Source organism: Pelophylax lessonae (assembly GCF_965119305.1).
Source record: "Pelophylax lessonae genome assembly, chromosome: 2".
Taxonomy (NCBI): Eukaryota; Metazoa; Chordata; class Amphibia; order Anura; family Ranidae; genus Pelophylax; species Pelophylax lessonae.
Genome location: NC_138769.1, coordinates 151,109,872 through 151,132,722, shown reverse-complemented (window position 1 = coordinate 151,132,722; position 22,851 = coordinate 151,109,872). Strand labels below are relative to the sequence as shown.

Genomic DNA, 22,851 nt, shown 5'->3' with positions numbered 1-22,851 from the left:
AGGGATGTTTACATTCCTTGTAATAGGAATGTGTTCAAAAACATTTTTTTTTAAAGGGACAGTGTAAAAATAAAAGGTAAAATAAATAGGAGGAAAATAAAATTAAAGTCCCCCTCTCCCTCCGATCTCACTTGCAGAACGCATATGCAAGTCGTGCCCAAATATGTAAACGGTGTTCAACTACTGCTTGGTAGCCTGTAGAAATTTTTAAAGCGTCGTCTATGAAGATTTTAAGTACCAATGTTTTTCACCATTCTAGGGGCGTGCCCAATTTTAAAGCCTGACATGTTGGGTATCAATTTACTTGACTTAACATTATCTTTCATATTATAAAAAAATTGGGCTAACTTTACTGTTTTCTTTTTTAATAAAAAAAAACTATTTTTTTCCAAACATATTATGTTTGTAAGACCACTGCACAGATACGGTGTGACATGAAGTATTTGCAGCGATCTCCACTTTATTCTCTAAGGTCTCTGCTAAAAAAAATATATAATGTTTGGGGGTTCAAAGTAATTTTCTAGCAAAAAATACTGATTTTTAACTTGTAAACAAGTGTCAGAAATTGGACCTGTTCATTAAGTGGTTAAGGACCGTAGACATGGTGGCCGGCCGAGAAAACTCTAGCACAGGGATTCCCAAACTACGGCCCTGCAGTTGTTCAGGAATTACAATTCCCATCATGCCTAGTCATGTATGTGAATGTCAGAGTTTTACAATGCCTCATAGGATGTGTAGTTCTGCAACAGCTGCAGGGCCGTAGTTTGGGAATCTCTGCTCTAGCAGATAAGACACATTATACTTCCTTCTGTTTGACATCAGAGGATGTTTAGCAGTGCCATCAACCGAGAGCTGACAGAAACCCATAGGACCCAGGTACAACCGTCTGTCCAAAGAATTCTGGCCAAAAGTGGTCTTCATGGAAGTATGGCTAAGAGACTCAACTATGTAATCAAACACAAGAATTGGGGGGGCAGAAAAATGGCGGCAGCAGGTGCTCTGCACTGAGTCAAAATTTGACAGTTTGGCTGTAACAGGAGGCAGTTTGTTCACCGAAGTGCTGGAGAGCGGTACGAGTGTCTGAAGACAACAATTAAGTGTTGGAGATTCCTTGCACGTTTGGGGCTGCATTTCTGCAAATTGAGTTGGAGATTTGGTCAGGATCAATGGTGTTCTCAATGCTGAGAAATACTGGCAGATAATGATCCATCATGCCATCAGGGAAGTGTGTGATTGGCCCCAAAAGTATTCTGCAGCAGGACAACAACCCCAGACATACAACCGATGTCAATTAGAACTATCTTCTGCATATAGAAGAACAAGAAGTCCTGGAAGTGATGGTTTGGCCCTCCAGAGCCCTGATCTGAACCTCAAGTCTGTCTGGGATTACATGAAAAGGCCAAAGGAAATGAGGCAGCCTACATCCACAGAAGACGTGATATTTGCAACAACATACCTGCAAAGTTCCTTCAAAAACTGTGTGCAAGTGTACCTAGAAGAATTGATGCTGTTCTAAAGGCAAAAGGTGGTCACTCCAAATATTCATTTGGATTTCTCTTCTGTTCATTTACTTTCCATTTTGTTAACTCGGAAAAATAGACCATTAACACTTCTATTTCTGAAAGCATTCTTCATTTACAGCATTTTTCACACCGGTCTAAAATCTTTGCACAGTAGTGTAGTTTTGCATTTTACACATTCACCTAAAAGCAGAAATCCAGGCAAGCTAAATACACATTTGAAAAATATAGGCATTTTTATTTGTCAAGGGATTTGCATTTCTTTTTAGCCAGTTATATAATTTGGGAAACCATATCACTCAGCACAGTGTGGTCGAAACATTGGTTACCTTTCTTTTCCCTGCTTGCTGTGAGTACAGTGAAAGAAGAGCAGCACTCTGTTGAGGTCATGACTTTCTCCTCAATTTCTGCTAAGCATGTTCAGTCTGCATATGCCTGCTGCATTAGTTCTTTATTGGTAATATGTGCTGTCCCTAACCCTTTCAGTACAAGAGGTTACAACATTCTTCTATCAAAACATATACAATTAAAAATGCATGTATTTCACATAACTGCATTAATTGGTTATTTTATATCTGCCTGGAGTTCAGCTTTAGGACTTATCACTTAGACTTTCTGTGGATGGGCACATGAAGACTGGATTGAGGATGGGTAGATAATTTACCATCTGTTGCTCCCAAAAGGAGATAACTTTAACTTTTGCCATTACAGCGACTTTGTGGATGAGGGGCGCTCTTTGTGAGAGGTTCATTCCCTTTCTTCCTTAACCACCTCCTTCCTAAGCCTATTCTGACACTTTGCTTCTACATGTAAAAATCTACTTCTTTAGAAGATTACTTAGAACCCCCAAACATATAGTTATTTTTTAGCAGAGACCCTATGGAAAAAAAATGGGTTTTGTTGCAATTTTTTTATGTCACATGGAATTTGCGCAGAAGTTTTTAAAACGCATTTTTTTTGTGAAAAAAACATTTTCATGAAGCTTAAAACAAAACTGCGTCTGCACGTGCAATGGCAGCAAATTACTGTACTTAAAATTCTCTATAGGCGATGCTTTAAACGCCTCTACAGGTTACCAGTTTGGAGTTGCACAGGAGGTCTGGTGTTGGAATTATTGCTATCGCTCTGATGTTCGCGACAATACCTCGTGTGGTGGGATCACCGTTTACATATGAGTGCTGGAGTAACGTATGCGTTCACATTTGCGTGTAAGCACAGTGGGACGGGGGCGCTTTACATTTTTTTATATTTTTTTATTATTATTTATTTTATTAAAACATTTTTTGTTTCAACCCCAAATCTCCCCTCTGGCCCCCCTATGTAGCCGATCAGACCAAGATTGGTCCGATTGGCTGTTTCTCTGGCCGCTGGTGGCCAGGTAAACAGAGAGGCGGAACCGTAAGTGACGAATACTCGCTTCCGGTTTCCAGGGTTACAGAGAGGGGAACAACGTCAGTTCCTCTCTCTGTACCAGGCAGCCTTTGCCGCCGGCTGTATCGCTCCCAGCCTCCGCAATGGGACCGGAGAGCCTGGTAGAGGGGTGAGACCCCCTCTGCCATCCGCAGAAGTGGCTAATTAGCCACTTAGATGACTTCTGCCAAAAAGAGAATTGCCAGCTGAACAAAGTAATACCGGGATGATGTCTGGAGGTTGCAGGCATCATCCCGGTATTGCCACTGAACCCCGGGGACGTACGGGTATATCCATTTGAGGAAAGTGGTTAAGAAAGAAATGATCAGTGCCAGCTGTTGAGACAGAGTTCAGTAATTGGTGTGATAACCAGTGCTTCCAATACTTGTAGGTTCCAATATTTGCTGTCTTTAGTTAACCCCTGGACATCCTGATAGTGTCCCCAAACCAAGTTCAACAGACTTCTTGCAGCTGTTGATTTTAGATGTCATCGCTTGTCATTGTTTTGTTGAATTACTGCTACTAGCACCAACAATATAATACACTGTATAATATATGAATACCGGTCAAAACCACTATTTATACTTTAAATCAATTTCATTTCTCCAGCTGAACAGTCCACTTAACCTGGAGCAAGCTGCTTACGCTCGTGATGCCTTGGCCAAAGCGATCTATGGCCGTACCTTCTCCTGGCTTGTTAGCAAGATTAACAAATCTCTGGCATACAAGGTTTGAAAACAATCTGTAAATTGCATATGAGGAAAGGGTTTTCTCATAAAGTAGACATACAGGCAAAACCTCCCTCTTCCAACCCCCCCCCCCCCCCCCGGCCAAATTTTGGATAGAGCAAGGGAGGGATATAACCCTGCCGTTTTTTTTTTGTTTTTTTTTCTCCCTCTGTGACTCATTACAGAGATATCACTTCCTGTCCTGTAGCCAAACAGGAAGTGAAAGGAAATCCATGAACATTAAGGGAATTCCTTGGGGTCTCCCAATTGACCAGAACTAGGGTCCCCATTTGAAGATTTACCTTCTATTACTTTTCTGGGGACAACCCAAAATTTGGGATTTTCTTTTACTTTCACTTTCAATAATTATGGTAAACCGGACAAATGGAGAGGGTGACTCTCCAAAACAAAAAAAAATGCTTTTAGCTATTTATTGCTTCTAAATGTTTTGCAATGGCTGCATTTATTAAATTGTAATAATTTTGCAACCTTTTTTTTTCGCATGTCTATTTCTACTGAATCTGTAGATGTTGCTTGTCTTTGTGTTAATTTTATTTATTGACCTTGTAGAAGCATGAGATCACTACTGAGGTATATAAACAGGATAAGGAGGATTACTCTGCTAAAGTTCAGTTATCTTACTATGGGCCTTTTACAGGGTACAGATATGCACAAGCTTGGAAGCGCATCTGTCATAGGACTTTTGGACATATATGGTTTTGAAGTTTTTCAACATAACAGGTGATCATTTTCTCCCTTCTGTGATTTCTTTGTTTGAGGTGAACCTCCAGCTTTGTTTAAAAATGCACACAGAACTGCTGTATATATTGAATGTTTTTTTTCCATATGAGAAGCAAACAGGAGATACTGCAGATAGAATGAGAGTCTCTATAAAATGGTTTTGACAGGTACCTGTCCCATCTGCTATATCCCCTCTGCTCCCAGGCTGTCAGTGCAATTTTAATCCAGAAGAGTGTGTAAAGTTTGCCCTTGCTTGCACAGCAGACCTTGTTCTTGGGGCAAATCACCATGTTTTCTGTTCTCTCACTGGTGACTCAACAGACGCAGGTAGGGGGGATGAGATGTATACTAATATACTAGAAGACTGACTATTTGTAATTCTATGTATGCTATATTTACCAAAAACTGGAAAGCTTACCAGTCATTAGACATCGATTAATTCAAGTGTATCAGGAAATAAATGTTTGGTTATGTTTCATTGACCCATTTTATAACCGTGTATAAATATGTAGATTTCAGAACCATATTCAGAATTGGAAAATGCCTCTGGAAGGAACATGAGAAAGATCCTGAACAAGCGCTTGTATTTTTAAAAATTTAAGTTGGCCATTAAAAAATATGACTCAAACTTCAATTATTTGATCTCATGGTACAAAACTGCAGAGAAACATAAAATCTTTATTCTGTGATTATTGTAGATCCACTGATATGGATTCTATTTTTAGGACTAAAAGTAGAATAAAAATTGCAATCCCATTTTTTTCCCTCTATCCTGTAGGGTTCATCATTGGGTGTGGTGTTCTGCTGTTTTAACATACCTTGGTTCATATTGTTTCAAGATATTGATCAAATGTACTAGTAGCCAGGATATGATTTTTTTTTTTTTTTTTTTTTCAAATGTGGCAATGATCTGTGTTTTTGGGGAGCTTTTGGACTAACAAATATCCCCAACTCACCAAGCAAGATAGGAAAATGGTAAATGTGTTTTCAGCCATGCAGTCAATGACAACATACAGCTTTCCTTTCAAGCAGGGGTATTGAAATTCTTGAAGGTCCAGTCAGTAAAACATTCATCCAGCTGAGGTTCGAATCATATATTTAACTCTCAATAGCACCTCTGCACAATGGCAAACACGACGCGTTTTTACGAGTGCCACAGTACTATGCAGCTTGGTACAGCGAAAAAAAAAAAAAAGGTTAGGGACTTATTTTTCTGCTTAAAAGGCAACCCACTGAAACCTACGTGTGTATGCAATTATGGGAACCTAGTCTCAGATCCTTCACAATCCTTTTTATTACATCAGTGTTTCAATCAGCCTGCACATCATCTCCCCTTCACATTTCTGTCCTCACCCCCTTTATAGCACCCCCTTCACATTCCGATCCTCACCCCCTTTATAGCACCCCCTTCACAGAACTGTCCTCATCCCTTCTATAGAACCCCCTTCACATAACTGTCCACATCCCCTCTATTGCACCCCCTTTCACATTCCTGTCCTCACCCCCTTTATAGTACGCCCCTTCACATAACTCTCCTCACCCCCTCTATAGAACCCCCCCTTCACATCCCTGTCCTTACCCCCTTTATAGCACCCTCCCCACATTCCTGACCTCACCCCATTCGCAATCCCCAGCCCCCCTTCACATTTCTGTCCTCACCCTCTTTGTAGAACCCCATTCCCCTTCATATTACTCCCTTCACATTTCTCTCTCTCTCATTTGCCTCAATTATAACACCCCTCTTCCCTCCTTTACATAAACGCTGCCCCCTTCCCTGTCCTACCTTACACAGGGTACAGCACAGTAGGAGGCACAGCAGCTGATATCGAAAGTGCAGCAAATGGATAGACTCTACCCGTTTGAGGAAAAGATCTTACGCAAATGGACTGTCCCCCCTTAGATGACAGATATGTAGTATTCACAAGGCCACGGTTTTACTGGTGGCATAATCCTCATCTCTCCCTGACCTGGTTGACAGACGTATTGAGGTCAATATTCCCTTTAAGCTGCGGGCATGCGCGGACGCGCAGTCTAATTGACGCTCCCACGCAGCACATATTCCGACCGCGCAGACGACGTGAAGGTTACCGGGCCGCGGTTTTACTGTGGCGGCCGGGGAGCAGAACAGTGCGCCCCGAGCCCGCCCATTGTGTGACAATAGCGAATGAAAATTTGCTATTGTCACACGGATCCTCCTCCTGGCCAATCAGGGAGCGGGTCCTCCCCCTTCCTGATTGGCCAAAAGGCAAACCCCATGCCATTGGTCAAGGATAAAATATACAAATGTCGGGATGTCTTGCCGCTCTCCTTATCTGGAAATACACAGGGATAAGGTAGTGTTACGGCCTAATCCGTCGTTTCTTCCTAAGGTGGTTTCAGACTTCCATAGTGCTTCCGTCACTCTGTCCGAAACCTTCACATCCTAAGGAAATTGCCTTGCATTGCTTGGATGTGGTTCGGGCGATACGGGTGTATCTGGAGGCTGAGTCCTTTCGTAAGTGGTGAATACGGATGGGTCCCGTAAGGGTCAGGCTGCGTCTGCGGCGACCATCTCTCAATGGATCAGACAGACGGTGGTGAAGGCATATTCTCTTAGGGCAAGGTTCCTCCTTTCCCTGTCACGGCTCACTCTATGCAGGCGTTGAGTGCCTCTTGGGCTTTCCGCCATCAGGCATCAGTGATTCAAGTTTGCAAGGCGGCCGCTTGGTCGTCTGTACATACGTTCACCAAGTTTTACAGAGTGGATGTGTTGGCATCCTCAGATGCGTCCTTTGGGCATATTTTATGTAAAGGGGCACTCTAATGGGCATATTTTATGTTAACCACTTGCCGACTGCCTAACGCCGATCTACGTCGGCAGTCAGCCCCTCACAGGCAAAGTGACGTAGGGCTACGTCACTAGCTTGTGAGGGTCTAGGGAGCGAGCGAGCGCGCGCCGCCGGAGGCGCGCTCCCGCGTGGTCACGGACCCCCCCCCCCCCCCGCGCGTGTGACCAGCGGACCCGATGTCCGCCGGTCACTCGGCGATCGGCGGGGGAGAGGGAGAATGTCAGGCAGCTTGTGTAAACAAGCCACCTGTCATTCTCCTCGCTGTAAAGACACTGATCACACGGATCTAGTATGTAGATCCGTTGATCAGTGTCCTTACAGCTCAAGCCACAGCCAATCACAGTAGAAAGCACGCCCCTAGGGATACACACAGCCCCTCCCTCCCAAATAAAGTTAACCCCTTCACTACCAGTGTATTTTTACAGTAACAGTGCATATATATAGCACTGATTACTGTAGAAATGTCACTGGTAACCCCAAAAGTGTCACAAATGTGACAAGTCTCACTTTCCCTTTGTTAGTAAACGCGATAACTTTTGCGCAAACCTATCAAAATACACTTTTTGCGATTTTTTTTTTTTTTTTTTTTTTTTTTTTTTTTTACATAGGTAGCATAAAACAAATTGGCCGAAAATGTTAAAAAATTTTGATTTTTACATTTTTTTTGGGGAAATTTCATATAAAAAAATGTGAAAAATATTGTTATTTTTGCAAAATTGACGCTCTTTTTTTGTTTATAGCGCGTGATCAAAAAATCGCACAGGTGATCAAATACCACCAAAAGAAAGCTCTGTTTGTGGGAAAAAAAGGACGCCAAATTTGTTTAGGTACAGCGTCGCACGACCGCGCAATTGTCCGTTAAAGTCACGCAGTGCTGAATCGCAAAATACCCCCTGGTCGGAATGGGGGTAAAATCTTCCGGGGCTTAAGTGGTTAAGAGCAACGCTGATTTACACGTTTTGTTTTGACCATCAGAGTGCCCCCTAACATAAAATGTGCCCATCAGAGTGCCCCCTAACATAAAATGTGCCCATCAGAGTGCCCCCTAACATAAAATGTGCCCATCAGAGTGCCCCCTAACATAAAATGTGCCCATCAGAGTGCCCCTTAACATAAAATGTGCCCATCAGAGTGCCCCTTAACATAAAATGTGCCCATCAGAGTGCCCCTTAACATAAAATGTGCCCATCAGAGTGCCCCTTAACATAAAATGTGCCCATCAGAGTGCCCCTTATTTTATGTTAAGGGTCACGCTGATGGCCAAATTTTATGCTAAGGTGCACGCTGATGGGCACATTTTATGTTAGGGGGCACTCTGATGGGCACATTTTATCTTGGGCACTCTAATGGGCATATTTTATGTTAAGAGCAACGCTGATGGACACGTTTTGTTTTGCCCATCAGAGTGCCCCCTAACATAAAATGTGCCCATCAGTGTGGCCCCTAACATAAAATGTGTAAAATGTGCCCATCAGAGTGCCCCTTATTTTATGTTAAGGGACACTCTAATGGGCATATTTTATGTTAAGGGTCACGCTGATGGGCATATTTTATATTAAGGGGCACTCTAATGGGCTTATTTTATGTTAAGGGGCACTCTAATGGGCATATTTTATGTTAAGAGCAACGCTGATTTACACGTTTTGTTTTGACCATCAGAGTGCCCCCTAACATAAAATGTGCCCATCAGAGTGCCCCCTAACATAAAATGTGCCCATCAGAGTGCCCCCCTAATATAAAATGTTCCCTTCAGAGTGCCCCCTAATATAAAATGTGCCCTTCAGAGTGCCCCCTAACATAAAATGTGCCCATCAGAGTGCCCCCTAACAAAATGTGCCCATCAGCGTGCCCCTTATTTTATGTTGAGGGTCACGCTGATGGGCAAATTTTATGCTAAGGTGCACGCTGATGGGCACATTTTATGTTAGGGGGCACTCTGGGCACATTTTACACATTTTATCTTGGGGGGCACTCTAATGGGCATATTTTATGTTAAGAGCAACGCTGATGGACACGTTTTTGTTTCTGAGTCATAGCACAGACTTCAGATTCGGACCTCGGCCCAAAGAAAATTGTGGCGACTGGACCTCCTTGAATTTTAATTCATTACCCCTGCTCTAGAGGTACTACCATCTACATATGTGAGCCTTGTTCCATTGTGAAAAGGAAGCGTCTCATATGCTTGAGAAGTTGGAGCTACTTTTGAGAACCATCCAGTTTAAGGAAGATATACACTTATTTGTGTTCCCAAGTCTGCCCTCCACCAAAATCTGGTAAGAGTCCCACAGTACCACCGGGTGATACCAGACACGGTTTGTCACAGGGACTGTGATTATTGGACACTACACGCTTTACTCAAAGTGAATCTGGTAAGGGGCCACCCTATCCCCTTGGTATTTTGAGTCACGTGGTGCTGGTTTGCAGTTTAAGATTGCAAGACTGGAAGATGACACTCCAACTCATCAGTTCACTTATTTAGAGACTGTTTTGTGCAGGGTCACTGTTTTATTCACTGATAGACCCTTTGGCCAGAGATAATTTGCACTGTTTATATCACAATTGGTTTATTGATGGTATATTATCACCACATCACTGTTGACACAGTGTTGTAACATTATACAATTATATAATTCATATTATTATGCATCTTTATGTATTAAGTTCTTGTTGAGCGCACTACTTTTTTATCTAGGTTTTAAACCTAGTTGGATACAGAGAATAAATATTGCTGTAGATAGATTCAATACTTCAGGTTCACAACAAATGTTACATGATACGTCTGCATACTCCAGTGTACATATGTTCACAATCCTAAAGAGTTCAGAATACAAATAAGACAGACTGGCTGCTCCTACATATCAAATGAGTATTGGGGAGCAGGATTAAACAGTGCAACATAGGAATTGCAAAGAATATGGTATGTTTGCAAAGAAAATGAAAAAAGGGTTTAGATGCTGAAAATAAGATTAGCAGCACAATATTGAGATGCAGTAAAGAAGAAAAGAAGGGAACAAAAGAATGTAGAGGTGAGATGGGAAGGGGGGAGGATGAGCTAGGGTGTGGGGGCAGGTAGTAGGGAACCTGGCTGGACGGAGCCGTATGTTTGGTCCCTCAATCAGAGGGAGAGACGCAAGTTGTTAAGGTTTGGTGATATTCCCATCAGGGGGCCTGTTCTTCAGAATTTTGGAATGCGTGCCATTAAGAACCATGGTACCCATGTCCTCAAGAAACTCAAAGTTGGTTGCTGCTGGGTTTTAGTGATTGGCACATAGCTAGAAAGGTAAAGGAAGTGATTTTCAGTTCATGTCTGTGAAGGTCAGGTATGGGTCTGTGGAGTAATGATTCCCAAGCATTATGAGCAAACGAAAAATTTAGAGCTTAATTATAGACTTTAGTCCCCAGTCTGGAATTTGGGACATTGCAACCAGATGTGGTGCATAGTTTAAGGTCCTGCAACTGCTGAAGCACAAGGTTGGGTTCAACGGTGTCAATTTCTGTATCCGCTACAGGATCATATATCAACGGAACAGGACTAAGCGTTTTCTTAGTTAGGATGTTGGTTGAGCATGTAACTACAGCTTGCCAAATTTTGTTCCAGTCCGGGACGTCAAGTTTTCCCCCCAAGTCTCGTTCCCATTGAAGGATCTATTGTGGTTCGGACTCTCGTGTAGGGGGAAGTTAAAGCCATGAACAGTAAAAAGATTAAGCTGCTTGCACGTGGGAATTTTTTCATCTTTCAGGGGAAGTCTAAAGAATTGGACTAATTTCGATGTGCTTTGGAAGGGAGTGAATAAAATAAGTGATTTGAAGGAATCTGAGTGAGGATGCTGAGTGAGGACTCTTCCAGTGTTTGTGTAGATGGATGTAGAGAATTTAACACAATCAAGTCATATATTTTGTGCCTCTGGTAGACCACCATATTGGGCTCCGTTCACACCTAGGCGTCCTTGATCGCAGGCGGAATCTGCGCAATTCTGCCTGTGATTCTGAATCGGCGCAGGACGCGCTTGCGATCCCGTTACTTTCAATGGCACCCCAATCGCGGGTGATTTTGCCGCGATTGTCATCCAACAAAATCGCTGGACGCCTGTCACCCGAAGGAATTTCCGGATTTTACTGAGATTTGTCGGGCGGCAATAGCAGCTAAGATACGCCATGATTGAGGTGTCGTTGACAGTAAGGGGATTGCAAAGTGCGTCCTGCGTTTTATGACAATTTGGAATCACGGGCAGAATTGTGGTGATCCAGGACGCCTAGGTGTGAACGGATTTTGGCAAAAAGATTTTCCAGTGCCAGGAAAAACATGGGATTATATAGGGGAGTCTCAGGAAAGGGAAATGAGGCAAGTTTCATTTGCTTTGAGTACTTTAGTCCCATATTTTTTTTTTTTTTCCGTTCAAACAAGTTCTTATTGATAAAACTCAGTTACAAAAATACAAATACAAATCGAGAAGCTGTCATGGCAATACAGTAAAATAGAAACCGTCAAAGAAGGTATAGAATCCCATATTTTTAGTGACTATTGCAAAGTTGAGTCAGATATTGGGGGGCCTGTAACGCAGAGGGAGCCAGATTAAATTATGGATTGGGGCAGGAGAACAGTGCGCAATATATAAGCAGGTCCACATCAGAAGTTCTGAAGTGGCCTGGAGGGTCAAAGAAAGTTTTCACATTTTAACTATGCATCTCACTTGATCTTATGGTTTTGGCTTGCAATCTTTACTGCGGTTTATCTCCATGTAGTATTTTTCATCATGCCCTCAGTTTAAATTGCCAGCCTTTGTGACAGACTTAAAATGATTGTAAAGGATCACCTTGTAAAATAACCCATTCAGTTTAAATTGGAAATAAAAAGGCAAAACATTTGTGAAGACACATAAAAAAATATTTAAATACCCCTTTTCCCCTTTTTGTTTTCTTTTTTTAAGTGGTCACATACCCTCTGTTCCCTTTGTTCTCCGCTGCATAAGAGCTGGGGAGAAGAGAAGCACACTGAACTTTCCAGTGAAAAGCTGTGCAAGGGGGCCTGTTTCAGGACATGTCTGATCATTAGGGGAGAGCAGGCTGAGTTCCCAGCACAGCTAGAGAACTGACCACAGTGTTTTCTTCTGCTTAGCGTGGTCAGTTTCTAAAAGGAAAACAGAGAATGGCATGAAAACCAAGGATTTCACACAAAGAAAGCAATACAAAGAGAACAGGATACTTTTTCATACGAATACATGGTACGTCAGACACACATCAGGAATATGAAATGCTGGGGTAACAAACACTTTAGGTGACACAAGTTTGACTTCTGTGCATAGACATCATGGGAACACCTATTCTTGTAATCATTCCCTCTGTTTATTGCTGCCCAAGCAGATCTACAGTTAAACCCTGGAAAGATTTAATTGAAGCTGTGCCTGCACTGCCACAGGCAATACCTGTGAAAGCTTCATATAACTGAACAATACTTCAACTAGTCTTTCAGATTGTGAACTTATACACAGCATGTCCATTACCAGCAGGGCACCCTGATGGTTTATTTCCTTTTTTATATACCGTGGTCACATCTAAAACCAATTACATTTTAGGTTGAGCCCATGTGCACTATTTTACTCTGGAATCGAACTTGAAAAACTGTATTGTATTCCATATATTTATTTTTATACCATCTTCTTTTGCAGCTTTGAACAATTTTGCATAAATTTTTGCAATGAAAAACTGCAGCAGTTGTTTATAGAGCTGACGCTAAAGTCTGAACAGGAAGAATATGAATCTGAAGGGATTGCAGTAAGTAGTGTTTTAACTGTAGTCATTAAAGTGATATTAAAGATTCCACTTTTTCAAAATTTAAAATAACAAACATGTTATACTTATCTGCTCTGTGCAATAGTTTTGCACAGAGCAGCCCCAATCCTCCTCCTTTTCTTTGGTCCCCCACTGGCGCTTCTGGCTCCTCTTGCAAATGTCCTGAAGGATTTAATAAAAACAATTTTTTCTTGATAGCCCAGTGGCGGCTGGTGAATGAAAATGGGGGGGGGGGGGGGGGCAATCCAGCAATCAAATCTACCACCCCCCTCCTGGGACGAACAGCCAGCATCTTTACTTGCTCCTTCCCCAAGCGGCTGGGAGTCTCCTCCGGCCGTATGTCTCCTCCCTCTTCCTGGCCAATAGCCAGTAAAATCACTTCTCTTTTCAGCCAATCAGGAAAGGGGCCTCACGACCCGCTTCCTGATTGGCTGGGAGCGAAATCAGTGTGATAATATAAAATGTGAACATTCATTCGCTATTGTCATACAACTGGGTGGGCTCAGGGCGCCGTGCTCTGCGCCCCGAGCCCACCCTTTTTTGAAGCCTATTCGAGCCTCTGGCTCTAATCACGTGCTTCAAAAAACAAAAACAAACAAAAAACCCATTGAAATACATGCGTCCGGCGCATGTAGATTAGGGGGCCAGACACACAGATGGGGGGGCTGCGCCCCCAATGGATGGGACGCCACTGCTATCGTCCATTGACAGATGCAGCCTCCATCTTCATAAGCTGAATGGGTTAGGATTCCCCCTGCAGGAGTAGTCTAGGCAGGAAAAACTTTACATGTATACGCCTACTGGGCCGTCCCCACATGCATAACCCACGCTCCCTCTGCTCAGCACACCAGTTTGTTTCTGCCTAGAGAAGGAGTTGGACCTAGGTTTCCTGCTGGGACAGTTTTTTATTCTTTTCAGAATATTTTGTTTCTTTTCTCGTTAATCACTTTGCTAGCTAGTGTTCAAGGGGATCCTCCTGGTGATCTGCAATCAATGCTGGCTGGAGCTTCGCACTGGATAATCTAAATCCTTATGTTCCCCCCAGCCTGGCCTATGAGCGTGAGAAGGTTATAGTCCCGAACTAGGCCTCGCCACAACGGTGCCCATTTCCGTTTGGGGCAGATGCCTCGCCAGGATGCGGCAACCTGGAATGCCCTGAGTCACAGCATACCCCTTGGCTGGCAGCACCCCCACTTCGGTTGGGAGGAGGTCTGCCCGGAGCGGAGCCCATCCGGTCCATAGTATGGTGAGTAAATGTGACCCCCCCCCTTGTCCCTGGTGGCCTTGAGGGGGGGATGTGGGCCCTCTCATGGGGATAATAGGACCTGTGCTTCCTAAAAGATCCCCATGGTCTGTCGGGTACCCGGCCTCTGTGCCCTGTCTCCCTCTCCCACCCCCACGGGGCACTATGTAACTTGAGCGCATGGCGTCCTGAGTGGGGGTGGGAAAGTACCTTGTTGCTTGCTGAGTCTTGTTGTAGATCCTTGAGGCCTTCATTGTGGGGGTCCCTGGCTGCATGGCTCGCGGTGGGCGCCGCCATTTTAAGTGTGGGCAGTGTGTATAATTTTCCCATTAACTTGTATGGAGCAGTTATTTTCCCTGAGCTTCCAATAAATTGCATTGGCAACCATTTTTGTGTTCTGTTGTACTGCACTAGCAGCGTGACCTTTTACATCCAGGCCGAGGTCACTTCCTGTGATGCTTCTTCCTGCTGCCGGCCGTTCAGGAGGGTTCTCTCTGGTGGTGGTACAGTACTGGGGGTCTCTGCCGTCATATCACTGCACACTCTGCTGTTAGTGTATATTTAAGGGGGACTCTGCAGACCGCTGTAATCGGCTGTGGGAACCGGGATCGGCGCGTCTTAAAGTGACAGTACTCAGTTTTTCTACAAATTTGAAAATGAATATTGAGTCCCAGGCTGTAATTTCTCCCTCAGACCCACTCTGTGCGACTGCTGGACAGACCAGATCACAGTCGCTGGCCGAGATTTCAGCAGCTCTGGGATACCTGGAGATCAAAAGTTGATTTTTTTCATGAAAAAGGTCAATAGTCGTAAACTGCCGCTGCCTTCTCCATCCATGGTGGAGTCCTCTGATTTAGAGGCTGATGTGGTCGCCACAGACGCCCCCCTACCTGAAGGTCGCTGTCCTCGAGTCAGATAGTGAAGAGGACCGGTCTTCCGCTGCAGCGCGGGAACGCACTTTGGTGGAAGCCCTAATTATTTCAGTGGGGGAAACTTTAAAATTGGCTAATGAGCCCACGCCGGCAGGGACACGGATGGCCTTTGGCTCCAGCAAGACCCAAAAGTCTGGACCAATGGAGGTGCGTTAAGCACGTGCTAGTTGTGCCAAAACGCTTTAAACGCTGGTTTCCTTTTGCTGATGCCGTCTCCAATCGCTGGGCGGTGCCACCTAAAGTAGACCACCCTGTTTCCAGGTTGAAAAAATCTACCGTTGTGCCTGAGGAAGATTCCCTGTTTTTTACGGAAATCCGGTGGACAGGCGGATGGAATCACTTTCCAGCCATCTTCATGTGTTGCCGGGTTCCATCTTGAAACCGGTATTTGTGTCTGTGTTGGTATCACAGACTGTTACGGAATGGATTAAGGTTCTGAAAGGGAACTTGGACCCTGACGTAGTTCCCCCAGAACTGATGGAACTTTTGGACCAGATGGCTCAGGCCCTCGTGTTCTTGTGTTATGCGTCTCTTGATGCGGCTCCCCTGGTTGGGATTGCCCTGAGGCGCATGGTTTGGCTGAGGTGCTGGTTGGCTGGCCAAGCTTTCAAAAAATCCCTGACGTATCACCCTTTTATGGGAGAGCGTTTGTTTGGCGACTCACTGGATGAGTTGATCAAAGGTCTGACTGATGGGGAAGAGTACTCTTCTTCCTCAATCCTCCAAAGGAAAAACACCCCACGCTAAGCGGGTTCCTTCCTTTAATGCGCCATAGATGTTTTTTTTTCGTGCCCCCACGGCGCAAGAAAAAGGTAAGCCATTCAGAGCTTCTGGAGGGGCTAAGAAGCCCTGGGGCAAGCCCAAGCACAGTCAGGTGCTGCGGACAAGTCCTCTTCTGCATGAAGGGGCACCCTCACCCGTGTCTGGGGGACATCTGCAATTTCTTTCAGGGACCCTGGACCTCCTTCGTTCAAGACAAATGGGTTCGCAAACTGATCCGGGTACAAAATTGAATTTTGGTCCCGGCCAGGGGACAGGTTTTTTTCAGTCAAATCGTCACCTGTCTCCAGAGCATTTGAAAGATCTTCGGGTAGCTGTGCAGGACCTCCTGGCTCAAGGAGTGATCGTGCCGGTTCCTCTACAGGAACGATCTCAAGGTTTCTATTCAAACCTGTTCACAGTGCCCAGAAAGGAGGGCAAGTTGCGTCCAATCCTGGATCCTAAGGCTCTGAACCACTTTGTGTGGGTGCAGATGTTTCGAATAGTCTATTCAGTCGGTGATGGCATCCTTGAATCAGGGATTTTCTAGCCTCCATCGATATCAAGGATGCGTATCTCCACGTCCCCATATTCAAGGGACATCAGCGATTTCTCCGCTTTGTGGTGGCAGAGGAGCATTTTCAATTTGTGGCGTTACCCTTTGGTCTCGCCTCTGCTCCTAGAGTTTTTACCAAGGTCCTGGCCCCTGTGCTGGCCTTGTTACGTCAGAGAGGAATCTCAGTTTTGGGATATCTGGACGATCTTCTGTTGCGAGCAGACTCTCATTCGGATCTGTTGGACAACATCTCTATTACAGTTCTCAGACCCTTCAAGAATTCGTGTGGACAATCCGTTTCAAGAAATCTGCTCTGACACTATCTGTATGGGTCACCTATCTGGGGCTGACTCTGGACTACACTCTAGCGAGGGTCTTTCTCCCCTTGGAAAAGTTGCAGAAGTTGCAAAGGGCAATCAGGTTGCTGATGGAAATCAATCGGTCCTCCCTGCGGTCCTGCATTGATTCTTGCCCCTTGGTGCTGTGCAGTCCTTGTGCGATGGGGATGGAGTGCTTCGTTTATTGAATCAGCTGAATACTAAAAGCATGTACTGCTTATTTATTATTATTATTATTGTGTATCTGCTGTAAACGCTCGCTTTTATAAGTTCAATGTATAGATCTGTAGAGTGGTATATCAACAGAAGTCATTGTTATTATTTGGGTAATTAGCTATGTAACCACGCCCACAAGGGCGGTATCTCCTCCCATAATCTTGAGGGTCATATGGGGCTTGTCCACTGTATTTAAACCATGGTCTCAGCCATGGCCTTCAGGCTCTAAGGAAGAGGCACGGCCTCGAAACGCGTCAGCCCTCCATCTACATGAGACATTGGACTTTTCTATTGATGCTGCTCTTTGGAATTGATATGCTGGTCTATCACGCATGTCTGTGAGTAGTTGATTTTAAACGTATGTTATTAAAAGCCCGCTGAGGATAATGCGCTAGGCTGGTGCGCCCTTTCTTTGTGTTTGTATTTGCAGTGTTGTCGACCACCCCGGTCGTAGAGGGCAGCAAGGCTTAGCCATAGTGGATGCCAAGTGTGAGTTCCGAGATAGAGGCAGCCTGAGGACCTGGTTCTGAGCGCAGGAGCAGGGTGCTCAGCATCACTCTTTTTGTTTCTGGGTCCTGCATGAGGGCCCAGGGTTTGATGGTGTCAACATTTGAAGCGGTCCCGTTTGCTCAGTCTCATTCCAGGCCTCTGTAGAAAGAGATTCTGGCAAAATGGAACAGGGACCCTCGGTCATTGGACCAGAAGATTAGTTTAAGTCCTCTCACGAAGTTGCCCCCTATACTGGTGGATCCAGTCTCCTGCTCTGTGTCCTGGTTTGGGCGGAAGCCAATGTTCCAGCTCTTTCCGCTGTCCACATCCCGGATGTGGAGTGTTGGCAAGCGGATTACCTGAGTCGTCAGGTGTTGGATCAAGGGGAATTGTCCCTTCATCCGGAGGGGTTTAACCTCCTGTGTGTCTGGTGGGGGACTCCGGAGGTGGATCTGTTTGCGTCTTGCCTCAACAGACAAGTACAGAGGTTTGTGGCCAGGTCTCGGGATCCTCTGGCCGACGCTACACAGACGCTCTGGTGGCTCCTTGGAGCCAGTGTCAGCTGATTTATGCCTCATCCCCCCCCCCCCGCTCATACTTCTGCCGAGGTTTCTTTGCCGGGTGGTGGTGGAAGGCATTCCTTTTGTTCTGGTGGCACCAAACTGGCCTCGGCGGTCTTGGCATGCAGACCTGGTAAGAATGGTCATAGAGCCTCCATGGAGACTTCCTCTGCGGGAAGATCTGCTGTCTCAGGGACTGATCTTCCATCCTGCTTTAAGTTCGCTTCTTTAAGAGCTTGGCTGTTGAAAGCAAGGTGTTAAGGGATAGAGGCCCTTCTGACTCAGTGATTCTTACCCTTTTGAAGGCCAGGAAGTCGACGTCTAGGAAGATCAATCATCATACGTGGAAATCGTACATTTCATAGTGTGAATCGCTGCAGCTGCACCCTCGCTTGTTTTCTATAGCTAGGGTTTTGGCCTTTTTACAAAAACGGGGTTGAGCAGTGATTGGCCTTGGGCACTATCAAGTGCCAAGTGTCACCTTGGCTATTTACTTCTAACGTTCATTGGCTACGAATAGCTTGGTTCACCCTTTTATTCAGTGGGTGTGTCATCTGGCTCCTCCGAGGAGATCCCCGTTGCTTCCATGAGATCTCAATCTGGTTTTGTCTGTTCTTTAAAAGCCTCCTTTTTTTTTTTTTTTTAGAATATTAGGGTGATATCTCTGCTTTCCTTGTCACAGAAGGTTGCCTTTCTTGTGGCTATCACTTCTGCTTGCAGAGTTTCTGAGTTGGCGGCGCTGTCCTGCCGTTCGCCTTATTTGGTGGTCCACAGAGATAAAGTGGTGCTCTGACCTAATCCGTCTTTTCTCCCTAAGGTGGTGTCGGATTTTCATCTTAAGACATCGTGTTGCCTTCCTTATGTCCTAAGCCTAAGCATCCCAAGGAGATTTCCTTACATTCTTTCGATGTGGTTCGGGCGATAAGAGCTTTTAATCTGACCATTACTGAGTCCTTTAGGAAATCGGACTCTTCTCTTTGTCCTTACGGAATGTCCTCGCAAAGGTTTGGCTGCATCTGCTGCGACCATTTCGAAGTGGATCAGGCAGACGGTGGTTCAGGATTATTCAATCAAGGGTCCGGTTCCTCCTTTCCCTGTCAAGGCGCATTCTACTAGAGCGCTGAGTGCCTCTTGGGTTTTTCGCCATCAGGCCTCTGTTGTACAAGTTTGTAAGGCAGCGACTTGGTCGTCTGTGCACACCTTTACAAAATTCTACAAGGTGGATTTATTGGCCTCTTCGGATGCCTCTTTTGGCCGCAAGGTTTTGCAGGCTGCTGTTTCGTAAGAGAATGTTTTTTTGTTTCTCTTAGGGGTCTTTACCTGGTTGAGCTCCTGTTTGGTTGAGCTTCATGTTACCTAATGGGCTTCATTTAGCCTTGGAGTTTACATAACTTTCCTGTTGCATACTTCCACCCCTCATACCTAAACTGCTTTGGAATGTCCCATTCAGCTTATAAAAATGGAGGCTGCGTCTGTCAATGGTCGATAGAGAAAATAAGATTTTTTTCTAAGATCCTATCGTAAAATCTTTTTCTCAGAAGTCAATTGACAGACGCAGCACCCGCCCCTCTAATGTGGAGATTATTTTTTCCTTCGCTGCTTACAACTAAACTGGTGTGCTGAGCAGAGGGTGTGTGGGTTATGCATGTGGGGACGGCCCAGTAGGCATGTACATGTAAAGTTTTTTCCTGCCTAGACTACTCCTGCAGGGGACAGCATAACCCATTCAGCTTATGAAGATGGAGCCTGTGTCTGTCAATGGACTTCGGAGAAAAAGCTTTTACGTTAAGATCTTACAAAAATCTTATTTTATTAACATATGTTACATCTCTGCTTCTGATCTCTTTTCGGCCACTTGTTTACATGCATTCACTGATGTGATGGTTGCATTGCTTTTCAATGGCTGCAGTGCATTTCTTAGAGGAGATGTGCAGCTGGTGACAGCTGTGGACTCTGCCTATGTAATCAACAACAAACACAGGGGCGCATAGGCCTAGTGCATTATCCTTTGGATGATTTATTAAAAAGTAGAAAGATTAAAAATACTCACAAACGAGTTCTTGTTAAATAGCATATCCCATAAGGAACGCAGTCCTCAGTAAAGGGATCCGAGGGTGAGTTGTCCCTTGAATTCGTGAAGGCTAACGCGTTTCGAGGCTTAGCCTCTTCCTCAGAGGCTAAGCCTCGAAACGCGTTAGCCTTCACAAATTCAAGGGACAACTCACCCTCGGATCCCTTTACTGAGGACTGCGTTCCTTATGGGATATGCTATTTAACAAGAACTCATTTGTGAGTATTTTTAATCTTTCTACTTTTTAATAAATCATCCAAAGGATAATGCACTAGGCCTATGCGCCCCTGTGTTTGTTGTTTACAGTGTTTCCAGACTTCCCTGGTCGTGTAAGGGGCAGCAAGGCCGTAGCATTCCTCCTGGTTTGTCGTGTCCGCAGCACCAGTAACAGTGGAAAGACCCTAATAAGGTGGACTAGAGACTACACCACTCTGAGCGCAGGGAACAGGTGCTTAGCACCAAAAACTTTATCTGCCTATGTAATGTCTGATGAAACTTGCTGTCTACATTAGCTCATATGACCAGGAGGTAGGGACAGAGCATGGTCACCCTGCAACCGAAATTGCTACACAAGGACCTTAATTTAGGATCACCAAATATAATTGAAATGAAAGCTGTAGATTTTAGAAGATTAAAATGTATTTTTGAATAAACATATTAAAGCTTAGTGGAGACTAACATATCCTGTCCTCCTCCTTATCCTTAAAATACATTTCTAATGAAAACCTTCTTCTTCTTGATGGTAAAAAGGGCATTGTATTTTTCTTTTTACTTTGTGTTCTGGCTCTGTGAGGTTTTCACTTGTTTTATGTCAAAAAGACAAAGTAGGAAGGGAGGGGAAGTTATCTTAGTTTTTATTCGATCCTGTCCCCATTGGAAGATTCCCCTCACCTCCTTTTCCCGTGACAGCAATAACATGCTTAAATTCTAGTGTCTGTTTTCAAGAAAATTTTATCAAGACCAATAGAGACGAGTAATCACCCCAGCGGGGACAGATTTGGCAGTAAACCTGACGGATGTTCTAAATCCTGTCCTTTAACCACAACTTTTTACTGGATTTACATTTTTTCTTGTCTAGTTACTCTGCACATTTTAATTTTTTCATTTTTAAATTGCAGTGGGAGCCAGTCCAGTATTTTAATAACAAAATAATCTGCGATTTGGTTGAAGAGAAATTCAAAGGAATCATTTCCATTCTGGTGAGTTCAGTGTCTTTCTTGCTCATTGCTTAGAAAACAGGATATGTTTTGAGCTTAAGCAGATTTTGTTATTGGTAGCATTCGTGATGGTGCTTCTGATAAACTCCTCCTCTGTAGGATGAAGAATGTTTACGGCCAGGAGAAGCCACAGATCTGACATTCCTGGAGAAGTTGGAGGACACTGTGAAAAACCACCCACACTTTGTGACGTGAGTCATTTAATGAAATGTATTTATTTATTTTTTGTACAAAGTATTTATTTTACTTTGTGTAAATCCATGTGGTCAAGGGGGGTTATGGTGTGGGGTTGTTTTTTAGAGGTTGGGCTTGGTGCCTTAGTTCCAGTGAAGGGAACTCCTAAGGCGTCAGCATACCAAGACATTTTGGTCAATTTGATGTTCCCACCTTTGTGGGAACAGTTTGGAAATGGCCCCTTCCTGTTCCAACATGACTGCACACCAGTGCACATAGCAAGGTCCATAAAGACATGGATGAGCGAGTTTGGGGTGGAGGAACTTGAATGACCTTCACCTCAACCCAATAGAACACCTTTGGAATTAGAGTGCAGACTGCGAGCCAGGCTTTCTCTCCAACATCAGTGCCTAACCTCACGATTGCGATTCTATAAGAATGGTCAAACATTCTCACTGTACACACTCCTAAACCTTGTGGACAGCCTTCCCAGAAGAGTTGAAGCATTTATAGCTGCAAAGAGTAGGCCAACTCAATATTGAAACCTACCCACTAGGACGCCATTCAAGTTTAAGTGCATGTAAAGGCAGGCGTCCCAATACTTTTGTTAATTTAGTGTGTATCCAACCCCTTACTCACCAACCACCAGTAGATCCTGTAGTTGTGTCAGGTGTTCATCAACCCAAGCTCTCCAGATATCTCTCTCTTATACAAACCTAAAAACCGGACCCAAAAGCAGTGATCTAAAGGATCATAGTGTAGTAAAAAAATCTTTAAAAAGACAAATGTGCACTTACGTTTATTGGTGCTAGCGTTAGCACCAACATATACAGCCACACTGTGTGCGCCTTCAGGTTACTCCGAAAGTAGCGTGCCTTTCTGCAGCCAGGAGTGATGCCCGAAGTCTAACTGGTAGTGATGTCTGCTCTTTTGACAGTTGAAAAGTGTGTTTATCAATTTAAAGTGGCAGCTGCACTTGTTTGTTATATTATGTGTCCAAATGATTTCCACTCTTAGATAAATAAGACACTATTTTTCCAGGATTGACCAATATTTTATTTTTGCCTTTTCACGATTTTCAAATTCTGTAATATTTCTTTTTGACCGTGTACTGCTTTCGTTCATTGACAAACACAGCTCCTTATCTTGTCCATTGGGTTATAATGCCCCCTACTGGAGTGGGATACTAGGCCGGAAAAAGCTTGACTACACCTATAGGGCAGTCCCAGGGGGTTATACTCCAACTCTCAGCTCTCTGCAAAGAGAGATCCTGGTGAAA

At 44.3% G+C, this 22,851-nt stretch overlaps 1 protein-coding gene across 6 annotated transcripts in view; it reads left to right on the top strand.

The window, feature by feature from the left end:
* Positions 1–22,851, top strand: part of MYO1C (myosin IC) — a 393,404-nt gene that overhangs the window by 240,649 nt on the left and 129,904 nt on the right. For all 6 annotated transcript variants that reach the window (XM_082245855.1, XM_082245858.1, XM_082245856.1 and 3 more), the window contains exons 10-14: positions 3,540–3,659; positions 4,317–4,399; positions 12,894–12,999; positions 21,300–21,380; positions 21,498–21,589. In XM_082245855.1, coding sequence (XP_082101981.1) covers positions 3,540–3,659; positions 4,317–4,399; positions 12,894–12,999; positions 21,300–21,380; positions 21,498–21,589 — 482 coding nt within the window. The remainder of the gene's footprint in view (positions 1–3,539; positions 3,660–4,316; positions 4,400–12,893; positions 13,000–21,299; positions 21,381–21,497; positions 21,590–22,851) is intronic.